This window comes from Marmota marmota, unplaced genomic scaffold (assembly GCF_001458135.2).
Source record: "Marmota marmota marmota unplaced genomic scaffold, marMar, whole genome shotgun sequence".
In the NCBI taxonomy this organism is placed as follows: domain Eukaryota; kingdom Metazoa; phylum Chordata; class Mammalia; order Rodentia; family Sciuridae; genus Marmota; species Marmota marmota.
The window spans coordinates 34,934,528-34,947,884 of record NW_026000016.1 but is presented as its reverse complement, the minus strand read 5'-3'; the positions used below and the strand labels follow the sequence as shown (position 1 = coordinate 34,947,884).

General features: G+C 34.2%; 1 protein-coding gene across 1 annotated transcript in view; it reads left to right on the top strand.

Annotated features, from left to right (window-relative positions):
• The window catches only part of Dtl (denticleless E3 ubiquitin protein ligase homolog), a 62,375-nt gene that overhangs the window by 13,369 nt on the left and 35,649 nt on the right, over positions 1-13,357 (top strand). Inside the window, exons 7-12 of the mRNA XM_015483671.2 lie at positions 1,042-1,154; positions 2,353-2,426; positions 3,652-3,755; positions 4,039-4,143; positions 6,454-6,566; positions 12,253-12,342. Of these exons, the coding sequence (XP_015339157.1) occupies positions 1,042-1,154; positions 2,353-2,426; positions 3,652-3,755; positions 4,039-4,143; positions 6,454-6,566; positions 12,253-12,342 (599 nt within the window). The remainder of the gene's footprint in view (positions 1-1,041; positions 1,155-2,352; positions 2,427-3,651; positions 3,756-4,038; positions 4,144-6,453; positions 6,567-12,252; positions 12,343-13,357) is intronic.

Sequence of the window (13,357 nt, the reverse complement as noted above, 5' to 3'; positions counted from 1 at the left end):
TTTATTTGTCAGGATCCTAGAGATTGTTGCAGGGGCTATTGTAGTCAAATATTTACCTCAGATTGTCTTCTGAATTGTAAGGCCATTTACCTAAGTTACTGATAGAATTTAAATTGTTAATACATAGGCTCACTGGTGAATGTTACCTTTAATTTAAACTTCCTTTTTTGTTGTTTTAAAGAGCCAGATTAAATTAAATAGAAGTTTGTATTATCCCATAATGCCATTAAGCAAAAAGCGCAAATCATCTCCCTATTTACTTTTAATACATTTGTTGATCTTTTAAAAATTTAATGGACTATTTTGTAGAGCAATTTTAGTTTCACAGCAAAACTAAGCAATTTCCATATATTATCTCACACATACACATACATACCCTCCTTCTCTCCCTCATTGTCAACATCTTCTACTTGAATGGTGTACTTATTACAATTGTTGAACCTACATTGAAACATCATTGTAACCAAAAACCCATACTTTACATTAAGATTAATTGTTTGTGTTATCATACAGAATAGTTTCACTGCTCTGAAAAATCTTCTATTCTGCTGTCATTCCTATCTCCTCACAAAGCTTTGGCAACCATAGATTTCTTTTTTTTCTTTCTTTTTTTTTAAATATCCATGGTATTGCCTTTTTCAGTATGTCATATAGTATGTAACCTTAAAGTTTCTTCCATGTCTTTATTAACTTGTTTCTTTTTAGTGTTGCTTTCTGAGTGTACCACAGTGTATCCATTCACCTGCTATTGGATATCTTGGTTGCTTCCAAATTTTGGACATTATGAGGGGCTGGGGATTTGACTTAGTGAAAGAGCACTTGCCTAGCTAGAAAGAAAAAGAGCTACCATAAATATATCTTTTCTTCCTTATTATACATTATAATCTCAGCACAGGAGATATGGTACAGATGGTTCTACTGGTTTCTAATTTTACTAATCTGGTCAGAAATTACTTAATTTTGAGATCTTTTGTACAAATGTTATGTACAACATGAGATCAGGAAAAAAAAACAAATCAGTTTCCTTGGAATATCTTTCAGATGGTTTCTATAGGCAAGTGAATCAAATCAGTGGAGCTCACAATACCTCAGACAAGCAAACCCCTTCAAAACCCAAGAAGAAACAGAATTCAAAAGGACTTGCCCCTTCTGTGGTAAGGTTTTATAGGTGTCTACATGAATGTAGATCTTAACAGCAGAAATTCTTAATGGAATTTCATTGTAGGGAATTTCTTGGGGATAAAATTGGGAGCTATTTTCTTTTGATGTCAGAGATTTACTCCTGAATAAGTAGTGGTTCTCAAACTATAGTGGACAGATTTGGTTTTCTATGGGGAGAGAATCCCCATTTTTTTATAATATAAACTATGGAAAAGATGGCTTGTTTGTTTATTTATTTATTTGGCAGTACTAGAGATTGAACCAAGGGCTTCACATGTGCTAGGCAAGTGCTTTGCCCCTGACCTACATCCTGAGCCTTTATATTTTGTGATAGCATCTTGCATAAGTTTCCCAGGCTAGCCTTGAGCTTGTAATCCTCCTGCCTCAACCTCTCAAGTAGCTGGGATTACAGGTGCATACCACCACACCCAGCCTGTATATTTTTTAAACATTTAGGAAAGTATTACATATATTGCAAAACACTATAGAAGTATAAGAAGAAGTACTACTGTAATAGCCAAAAGCTAAAATTAGGCCAGAATTTTTTTTTTCCTGAAAATAATTGCTTTTGATCTCAGTTTACTGTGATTTTTTAATGTTCCGGATTTATAGTTAAAGTGCACAACATAAAGGATACATGGATGAATGGAAGCAGACAGTGGTCTGTAGAATCCAGATGAGATTATAATGTGTAACCTTTCAGGCATGGAGTCTAATTCTAAGCTAAGAGACCTTATTAGCTAACAATAAAGGAGGTAAAACTCTACTAACTCCCTTTAATATTCATCCAAAATTCTTTAGATACTCCTATGTGATAATCTAGGTAGATATCAACACTTTATAGATGAAACAGACAAGAAAGTTAAATGAGTTTGCTAGAGGTAGATAGCTTATTAGTAGGGCTGATTCTAAGTAGACTCTATAATGTCAGACAAGTAAGATCTTCTTGTCACTAGTTTGTTTCTTGAATACAAGTTCAAGTTTTACCGGTATATGCTGTAACTTAATGATGTTCAGGTCATTTTCTTGCTAGGATTTACTGTGTATCTAGGATTATTGGAAAGAGAAGATTTAATCTCATTCAGAGTTTGGGGGAAAGGCCATTTTTAAACACCTTGTTCTCTTGATGGTGAAGATTTTGATACTTAAGATAGAATTTCCTTCTTTTCTTTTTCTTTCTGGTACTATTAGGATTTCCAGCAGAGTGTTACTGTAGTCCTGTTTCAAGATGAGAATACATTGGTCTCAGCAGGAGCTGTGGATGGGTAAGAGAATTTATTTCTTTATTCTTTTAATGAGGTCTTTCATGAGCCATGAGGGAGAAATCATGTAGTCCCATTATAATTGAACATGTGTGCTTTTAACTTTTGACATATCAAGTACCCCAGCTGAGAAAAGAAACTTATACAGGAAAATAATAAGCTAGAACTCTTGCTCAATAATTAAATGAGCTAGTACAAGTGTCACACTTAGCATGTTGTCTAGCATATAGGAGCTGCTGCTGCTATTAATAGAGAAGAAACTAGATGGGTAGCTTGCCTTATGGCAGTAAAATTTAGTCACAGGCTCTTATTTTGAGGAATAAATTTTTTATTATTTTGGGGTATCTTTAAGAATATCTTTAAAAGAATAAATCTGATTTGGGGCATATAATTGGTGTTTCTGGGTATAATTTAACTAGACTTAAAATTTAAATACTTTTAAAAAGTAACAGCTTACTGGGCTGGGATTGTGGCTCAGTGGTAGAGCATGCATGAGGCACTGGGTTCATTCCCCAGCACCACATAAAAAAATAAACAAAAGTACAAATCACAAATTTAAAAAACAAAAAGTAACGGGTTACTAAACTAGGATTTCCATTGTCTCTTCAGGACACTAAAACTTTCATGAACCAAACTTTCAGGCAAGAATGAAGGATTATCTTAAGTTATTAGTTATATTTGTGAATGGCTAGGAAAGTGTACTCTGTATTTCCAAGAATACTGCCTGTGTTTTCACAGTTGCCTACAAACTAGAAGTAGAGGATTAAGACAATTATTCCAACAAATGAACAAATATTTTTTTCTCTGTTTCACAGGAAAGTTTGCTTACATGGCTTAAGGAGTTATGTATAGAGATATAACCATAGGAACAGAGCTTGCTACTTATGATATCAGAGGATATATGCAGAGGCTTAGGAAGTGTTTTTTTCTTAAAACAATAGAACAGTGACTATCAGCATCCAACTTTCATCTTCCTTTTCCGCTCCCTTGGAGTAAACTCCAGTAACCCATTGCTGGGTCATATTACATCTGTTTCCCGTCTTGTCAGAATGGCAAGCCTGAATTTGGACACAATGGTATGAATAGTTTAATTTGTTTCCCAATGAGATGTCCTCACTATACCTGGTAAATGTGCCAGAGGAGTTAGATTAAAAGTCATTTCACATTCAATGTTAGTGAAGTTCTTTGGGTAGGGAGATCTATAAAATAAATTTGTCTTGATTTTTAGGATAATTAAAGTATGGGATTTACGCAAAAATTATACTGCCTATCGACAAGAGCCCATAGCATCCAAGTCTTTCTTGTACCCAGGTAGCAGCACTCGAAAACTAGGTAAGCCTTTGTATATTTTTTGGGAAAATTTAAATTAAAAAAATATATGTATTAGGCTAGTTTTCAGCAACATAGACTTAAGAAACTAATATGAGGGCATACATTTTTGATGTTTAAAAGATTAAAAACAGAAGGATACTTTTTATTTGCATGTTTGGGGGCAAAAATTCGAATATTCCTATCTGATGATATCATTTGCAATGATCTATTTTTGCGTTCACATTCTGGCTTCAGGTCTGTTTACAATCATCATGACATGCTGACTAAACTTTATTTTTCTCAGGATACTCAAGTCTGATTTTGGATTCAACTGGCTCTACTTTATTTGCTAATTGCACAGATGACAATGTCTACATGTTCAATATGACTGGATTAAAGACTTCTCCGGGTAAGATATAAGTCATACTAACTCGCTTGCCAGAAAACGAACATGGACTTTTTTGTTGATAATTTAAAAAAAAAACAAAAAACTTATTAAGCCATATAAGGACTTTAGTATTTTTAATTAATTGCAGTGATATTTTCATAGGGTGCTTTCCTTGTGGTCATTTCACATGTTAGCAGAATTCTTTTCTGTATTATGACTTATTGTATTGTAGTAGTCTCCAGAAATCAGACCCCTTGGCCTATATTTAGAATTAACTTAATTTTTTATTTAATGATCTTACAGGGTGAAGAAAACTGTTCTGCTCAACTTTATCCTCTTTTTGGGCTTGTTAGTTAAAATTAGAGGGCTGCAGCTGGTGATGTAACTCAAAGGTAGAGCACTTCCCTAGCATGCTCAAGGCCTAGACTACAACACCCAACACCACAAAAAGAAAAAAAATTAACTGAATTTTTCAGATTGCCCATATAGTTCCACCCCCGCCCAGCCTTCCACTTAATGTTTGACAGAAGCCATTCTATCTCTTGAGATTTTTTTCTCCCAACCTCACCTTTCTTTTTCTCCTCAAGAATATAAAAATAAAGTCTGATACATAAAACTAATAAATGGCATTTTAAAAAGAAACCAAGGTTTTCAAGTATGCTTTAAAAAGGTTTAGTTATTTTATATCTAAGAACATTATCAATTACTCAAACAAGTTATATATTAGTCGCCTGATTCTTCCTCAAGTCTAGTTCTGTCAAAACACTTTGAATTTTATAACCCACCCACAGAGCTACTAAAGTAAGATGTGCTGATAAACAAGAAATCTTAAAATAGTGCAGAACTTAGGTCATTTTAGCTATTATCTTAGGTAAGTTTCAAAAGATTTCCCTAAGTGGTCTTGTTAGGACTATGATATCTGTGGCAGCATCATTTTGGGGATTTTTAATTAGTCATATAAAATAGGCTTTAAAAAATCTTTCGTCTAAAGAAAAAACATTGTTCTGATTATATTATCATATATATAAGAGATATTTTATATAATTTTTCCCATAGTGTGACAATAAAAGGACCTTGAGTTCGTTTTGTCCCTCTGCCATCAAATACTTTCCTAATAATTTTGTGACCTTTTTCTGTGCTCCTAAAATAATTTTATTTGTTCTCAAAGATAGGTAGATAGAAGCTAGATTGATTTGTTCCTTAGAAATTGAATGATGGCTCTTGTGTGCATGTGTGTGCATGCATGTGTTCATGCACACACGTGTAACAACTGGTAATTATTTGCCTTTTCAAAACTTTATACTAAAGGTACCGAACTTAATATTACAATATAGGTTTTAAAGGATCTTTATTAGCAAGATTGAAATATTTACATTGTACTTCATATCAGCTTTTCTTAGACCAGTAGAGGGCAATAAGTACTTATGGGTTTAATGGAAAATTTAGTCTACAGTTTGCCAGGCACAGTTTAAGAGTTGAAGATGAATAATTATGATTTTTTTCCTGCCTAAATACTTCCTAAAATTCTCTAATAAATGAGATTCTTGTACTTCTTGGGGATATTCAGGTGTTAGACACCTAAGGTTTTGTCTTCCTTAGGCTAAAAGAACCTGTCAAAAGTAAATTGTACAAGAAAAAATACTTGTTCTTTTGTCATGGATAATGAGAAGTCTAAACCTGTACACTTAACCCAGCCTAAAGTCTTACATACGAGTATAGTTTACCCCACTAGCTACTTTTACCATTAAGACTGTTTAAAGTGCTGGACTAAAAATATTCCTACATCCTAGATAAGCCAACAATAAGTTTTAGCCAGAGTTCAAATGACCCTTTTTCACTGATTTTTATCTATTCATGGAACAAATATTGGAGGATGTACTCTGTTCAAAACACTATAAAGTTTAGAAAGGAAGGAAGATATGAAATACACCCTTAAGAGTCTTGAAGTCTTAAGAAGTATATTGGACCCAATGTATACTGCAATAGAAAAAGCCCTATCTTGGGTTAAGGAGAGAGGGTCCAATATTTATTTTATTACAAGATCGAACAATACCTGCACCCTTTTTCTTAATTCTTTTCATCACATTTTCCTCCTGTGGCATAGCTGGTTAATGCCAAATATAGCTGAGTTCATGAGGTTGGACCTAATAAAAAGCCTATGGTTTCTTTTTCTTTTTTGCCAATGTTCAGTTCCCTGTTATTTGGTGAATAAAGCTTGACCATCTGCTTCAGTACTCAATGTGGGAATAAAACTTGTTAGAATATGTACATTCATTTGAACACTATGTGGAAATAACAAAAACCAAATGATTTGTTTATTTCCTCTGACAGTGGCTATCTTCAATGGACACCAAAACTCTACCTTTTACGTAAAATCAAGTCTTAGTCCAGATGACCAGTTTTTAGTCAGTGGCTCAAGTGATGAAGCTGCCTACATCTGGAAGGTAAGTTGCTCAACTTCCCTCTCAAATGTGAGATTGAATTGTTCCCCCTCAAATGTGAGACTGAATTGTTTTTGAGAATATTTTTTCTTTCCAGTAGGAGGTAAGTTTAATGTAAACACATAGTATTAATTTTCTATACCAGATATTTACCCTTTTTCTACAGTATACTAAATTTGAGCAAAAGTTATTTCTTGGCATTTATTGTAGCCGAAACCTGATTAGAAATTTATGTATTGTTATTTATAGTCATAGCTTATCAGAAACTGACAATCCATGTCTTATTTCATAGATTATCAAGAAAGTGAGAATTCAGAAAGGTAGTAAAAACCTTGATTTTATCTTGCTTCCTAGAAAACATGCTATATTGACTTTCTTCTCCTTGTTTTTGAGCTCTTCTACAAAATACAATATTTTGATTTTTTACATCCTTATACAAAACAGCCACTCAAAAATAATTACATTTTTATTCTCTCTTTATAAATAGCCATCCTTCAGGCTATTAAAATAGATGTGATAAAAACAAAAAGAAAAAAAATAGACGTGATTATCAATTTTTTCATATATAATTTTTTTCAAGTTTACCGATTTTCCATGCGACCCATTAAATTCATATTCTTATTTTTTAACTTTTTAAATAACGATAATTCTAAAGTGACCATTGTAAGCTAAGAATTTAAAGTCTGGCTGTTTGAAGCCTAGTGGAGAAAAGGCCCTGGAGAAAATTACCAAAAAGTGATTTTTATATACCTAGAGTTGTAAAAATGCAACCCTAACTTCTTAAAAGGTTTTGGTAACAATATCCTAAATGGTCACAAGGTGGAGCTATTGTTCTATCCAACTCTCATGTTGGGCCTCTTTCTACAAGCACATTTCTTTATTTTATTTCTTGTATTATTAAATGAAAATTTGCTTATAAAGTGTAAACATCTTAAAATTTGAGTTTCAAATTTGGTCTTAAACTTAGTTTGCTTTTTGTTTTCCCTCTTCTTTCCCCCATTGTCTTACCTACAGTCCGTTCTTCACTTTGAATCCCAACATAACTGGAAAATTTTCTTTCTACCACAAGTCTGTATGATTTTTAAGTTTCTTTCTGAAAAGAAACTGTAATCTCAGGTATAACAAAAATCATAATAAAGTATTGTGGGGAGGGAACCTGTGTGCTGGTCATTCTTTTTATATTATTTTAGATAACGTTTCTAAATCAAAAATATACATAATTTTGCTTATAATTATATATTATGTATACAAGTATATACTTGTCAAATTTTGAAGTTCCTGTAGCACTCTTCTCTAGCACAAGGTGTTTTTAAATTTTTATTTTAGTGAACAAGAGTTGAGGGGCTAATTTCTCCCTATAAAGACAAATACACACCAAAGATACTTGGCTGTTGTTTCCAACCCATTTTCAGACATCCAATCAGCTGCCACCACATACACAGGTTACCCTTTGAATTCCTAGGCTGGGTCACATGTCACCTCTGAATGACATGGTTCAGACGTGATGTTCTTCTGCCTGTCCACACATAACTCAGTGTACAGGCCCTGATATTTGAGACCCTGGCAAGCTTTCTGCTCCTAAAATTGAATTTGCCTAGTGAGGTGGCTCAATTTCTCTTTTCCATGATTTAAAAAAGGGGGGCGGGCAATAGTTCTAAGCAGTTCCATGCATTCTGAGTAACCAGACTGTCAGGTTATCTTCTGTTTCTGCTATGTATCTAATAGATCAGTATTCCTTTTAAGTGTTGGAATTTTTTTCTGTGCTAAAAAGCCCAGGGTATAAGAAAGCAGTAAAAGAAAGTAGTTTAATATCTTAAGACAGAAGAGAATGGCCTTTTAGTCCTCACTGCTGCCCATAAAGGGGAGGTATAATATATTTAGACCCTCTGAAACTTAAGATTTGACATTCTACTTTTCTTTTTTAATTTCTTACCCATTATTTCACCCCTACTCCTACCTGCTCTTCCTTGGTTTATTACTGATATAGCCCCTGAATAGTATTGAAGTAGTTATAAATAAACTGATTTGTGCAGCCATTCTTCCGCTGACTGGCGAAACATTGAGCCTGACACTTTAGGAAGTGTAAATGATCTCATGGCAGAAATAAAGATTAGATTTGGTTTCCAACTGGGCAGAGTAAGGAGATTTTGTGAGGAAAAGTGCTGATCTTTTTTGATGTATTTAAGAATATAAAATGCTTTATGAGGTCTAAATAGTCTAGAGCCATTTACTCCTAGATGCCTTAAAATTCCTGGTTTCTTAAGTCTTTATTTTGTAAAATGTAAGAATATTTAAGACCATTTTTTGTGTTTAACCACTGCAAAATGCTTAGATCTGAATGTCTTGGACGTAATAGGCTCCTACTTAAAAAGGAAAGGGAAGCTTTTTAAAAATTAAACAATATAATTAGAATAATATATTTTTAATAAAGTGATAATAAATAAAAACTAATTGGAATGAAAATGAAGACCATAAAAGCCACCTAAGTTTCATTAGAAGAAATAAATCTTCTTTGAAATAATCACCAAGTACTATTCCCCAGGAAAGTCCTAAACTTTCAAAGCACTTATTAGATTACTAAAATTCATAAAAACTTACTAGAGCCTAGATTCTCATTTCAGCCCATTATAGGGTAAAGTGTACATTAAGTTTATTAAAATCACAATGTTTTATGACTTTCACTACCATCTAATTCCCAAACATTGTTTACACTGGAAAGAAACCCCATATCCTTTAACATTCATTGTCCATTCTCCCTTTTCCCCAATATCTGCTTAAGCTACATTCTGACTATGAATGTGTGCCTATTTTGGACATTTCATATAAATGGAATCACAGGGCATTTTGTGCCTGACTTCTTTAACTTAGCATAATGTTGTCAAGGTTCAGCGATGTTGTAGCATTTATAGTACTTAATTCTTTTTTATAGCTTAATAATATTCCATTGTATAGATAAATCATTTTGTTCATTTATCAATGGCCATTTGAGTCATTTCCACTTTTTACTTTATGATTAAAGTTGCTATGAACATATGTGTTTAAATTATCATTTGAACATGTTTTCACTTCTTCCAGGGTTGCATACCTAAGAGTAGAACTGCCAGCTCAAGTGATATTTAATTCTGTTCAACTTTTTCAGATACCTTCCCACACTTTTTGTGGACTGGGGATAGAACCCAGGGCCTCACTCATAACCAGGCAAGCACTCTACCACTGAGGCATATCCCCAGCCCCCTCCATTTAATGCTATGTAAAAATGTCTGGCTTATGGCATTCAATTAACAAATGCTGATTACCTTATCAAATTGTAAAAAATTATCCAATGGTCTCCTTTCTTTGAAGGCCTGTTGTACAAAACATACCTTCTGTTGGCAGGTATTTGGTTTTTCTTGAAACTTATGTTACTCCTTTGTATACATAACACCTAGACTCTTCTAGGTTTTATGACACAGAACTAAGGAAGGGACAGTATCGTGAAATGAAAAGCTAGAGGTAGTAAGCAGGGTAAATCAATGGAGGAGAGAATATGTATTCCTATCTGGGATGTTTAAAAAGGACATAAGGATTTTCTGTCCCTTATAACTTAACTGCTGCCAGACCTGTTTGGGCTTTGACTAGAGAAACTTAATAGAGTAGGGCCCTCCAAGCAGAAGAGGAAAGATAATTTCTGTAACTAAAGGCTATTTAAAAGTCCTTTCTAAAATATGTAACCTTATGGAATATTGACATTTTGTTTGTCTCTGGCTATATAGAAGTAGGTAGTAAAATCTTTGTAGATATAGGAAGTTTCCTCTTCTGTTAAACCTTAACTTAGCATAATGTTGTCAAGGTTCAGCGATGTTGTAGCATTTATTTAATCAGCAAGGCAAATTAAATTAGACTCTATTCTTGTCTTCTTTTGCTTTCTGAATTATTGTGTATGTATGTGCCAGGTAACCCAAGAAAGGAGTACTAATAATTGAGTTAGATAACCTTATAAATCAATGTCAAATCCTTTAACTATAATCCAAAGAATCTATTAAATTTATTTAGTCATTCTCACAAATAATTCCTTCTAGAGTTGCCTTTACTTTCTTTATAAAAACAAGCCACAATTCAGAGTTTTAAAAATAAATGAAAAGAGAATAACTTATCTTAGATCCAACCTTCTTGCTCTTTTCAAATATACATGCTAATGATAATTATGTGAGTTTGTGCTACTTATTACGCCAGTTAATTCCATGGCTTCTAAAAGGTATTGACAGCTCTCAAATGAATCAGCTTGTGATGCTGTAAAATGCACGTCACTGGTGACATCCAATGATGAGAAAATATGATTCATAGTCACATGTACAGTGCAGCCTTCTCCCACATCCCCAATACTGGAAGTTGAACCCCTGGGCCTCATGCATGCTAGGCAAGTGGTCTTCCACTGAACTATCCTCCCAGCCCCTTTTTTATTTTACTTTGAGATAGAAACTTGCTAGGTTGCCCAGGCAGGTCTTGAACTTACTATGTTCCTGCTTCAGCCTCTCAAGTAGCTGGAATTAAAATATATGCCACAACACCCAGCTTGGACCCTTCTTTATGCATTAAGATATATTAAAATGCAAATTAGCTGAAATAGTACTTTGGAGGAAAAATATTTTTCTACAAAGTATCACAAAATATAGCTTATCCCTTCAAAATGAAGCTTTTCCAACTCAGAATGAAGGGGCTTAAATTTGGGTTTTGGTAAAAGTTAGTCTTTCTTTGGAATAAAGTATCCCCTGACCCAAGATTGCTAGTAGCATATTTAAGGTACCTTCAGGTGCTGGGAGCCATTAGCCAAGTAGGTATGACAATTTCCTTGCCAGCGTACCCCATGTTGCAGTGACATTGAATGTAGGTGACCTTGCTCAAGGACCAAGGCGGATTAGGGTGTTCCCGGTTTAAGATAATCGTGTTTAGGGCTTTCCCAGTTTAGGTTCCAGGTTTAAGGTTTAAGATTATTCCTGCTGGGAATAGGGCGTATCCTGCTGCCTGAGTTCCCCTTGAGTTCTCACGGGATTCAGACAGTATATTTTTGGGAGACAGAAGCCCAGTGGAGGTGGATTTGGGCAGAGAACATGGATTTCCCCAGAACGTGTTTGTAGACGGCTGATGTGAGTTCGGGAATAAAGAGTTGCTGTTTGAATCTACAAGCTGTGTGGTGGCTCGTGATTGTGTGCCCAGCCAGACTGCGGCATTTGTGCCCAGCCAGACTGTGGCATTTGTGCCCAGCCAGACTGTGGCATTCAGGGTTCACAGTTAATTTAATATTCCTGAAAGTAGTTGACTGGGGAAGATCTGAAAATATCCAGGCTATGTAAAAACATGACTAAGTTTTCCACTTGAAATGCACTGCCTAGCAACCTCATCCTCCCAGAAAGTTTTCCAGCTAAGGTATAAGTAACTGCCAGTCTTGGATTTTAGTATATAGCTAGATAGTCTGCTTTGAAGTAAGAACCATCCTGATATGTAAATATATATTCTTTACATGTTTCGACAATTTTCATTGTATTTTCTCAGATCAGTGACCAATACCTTATTGCTCATTGTAACTCTTTTTCTGAACTATAACCAACTTTTGGAAACAATTCTAAGGTTCTCTAAGACAAAATTAAATTCAAACCTCTATCTGGGAGACCTAACACTGCTCTACTGACTTGTTTCTTGTTGATTGGACTAGGTCTCCACACCCTGGCATCCTCCCACTGTACTACTGGGTCATTCTCAAGAGGTCACATCTGTGTGCTGGTGTCCATCTGACTTCACAAAGGTTTGTGAACAAATCTCTATAATTGGTTCAAAAAGTAAATCATGGTTTGTAGGCTTTCCCAGGATTTGTTAGAAAGTGATACAGACTTCTGTTTGAGACTTAAAAGATGTAAAGGTCATCTAAGATCTGTATCAGCATTACTCATACATATTCTGCTTTTCTGTACCAATAGAGAAATCATTATGCACTAAGGAATAAGGGTGGATTTCTGGTTTCCAAGTCACTCCTCTGAATATAAAATGAAGTTTTTTAAACTTAGTTAAAATTGTATCTTAAAATCTAAAGTGATAAAACTAAGGTAAAAACTAGTCTTTTACTTTTTATATGTTATTAATGTGAGTTAGAGGTAACATCATGACTATTCTTCACAGTCCAACTTGGTTTTTCACATATAGTGGTCACTGGGAAGTCTTAACATGTTAGCTATCTGTGGAAACTGAAAAAAGTAGATCTGAAATATTTTAGACACTTTAGAAAGAAAATACGCCCCTCTTTTAATTTTTATAATGAATATATTGTGTGAAACTTAAAAACAAATCAAATAAACTAAACTGTAAAAAGGCCAGAAATAAAAACAAGTTTTTTTTATATAGAGATGATTTTATATAACCATAGCCCAAATTCTACTCATTCTTTCAACCCCGATTGCCTCTGATCTTTGGGCTAGTCTCTATTTTACAGGAACTCTCACTTCTGTAGAGGTCTCCCCTTTTATGTATGACATTTTGAGGCTTTGTTGCCTATTGTTCCCTTCTGTTTTTGTTTTTGTTTTATCATCCAGAAACTTCCCATGGTCTGGTCTATTCATGGCATCCCTGATAGCTTTTCAATACTGCTATGGATTTTTTTTCATTTTTCTATCCCAGTTACCATTTCTGTGATCAGCTTCTGCCAGACAAATTTTTGTTGTTGTTGTTGTTGTTTTACTCATTACTTTAATCATCCATAATTATATCCCAATGACTTTTTCCCCCCCTCTGAATTTCCAGTAAAATATCCCTTTTAGTATGGGGTA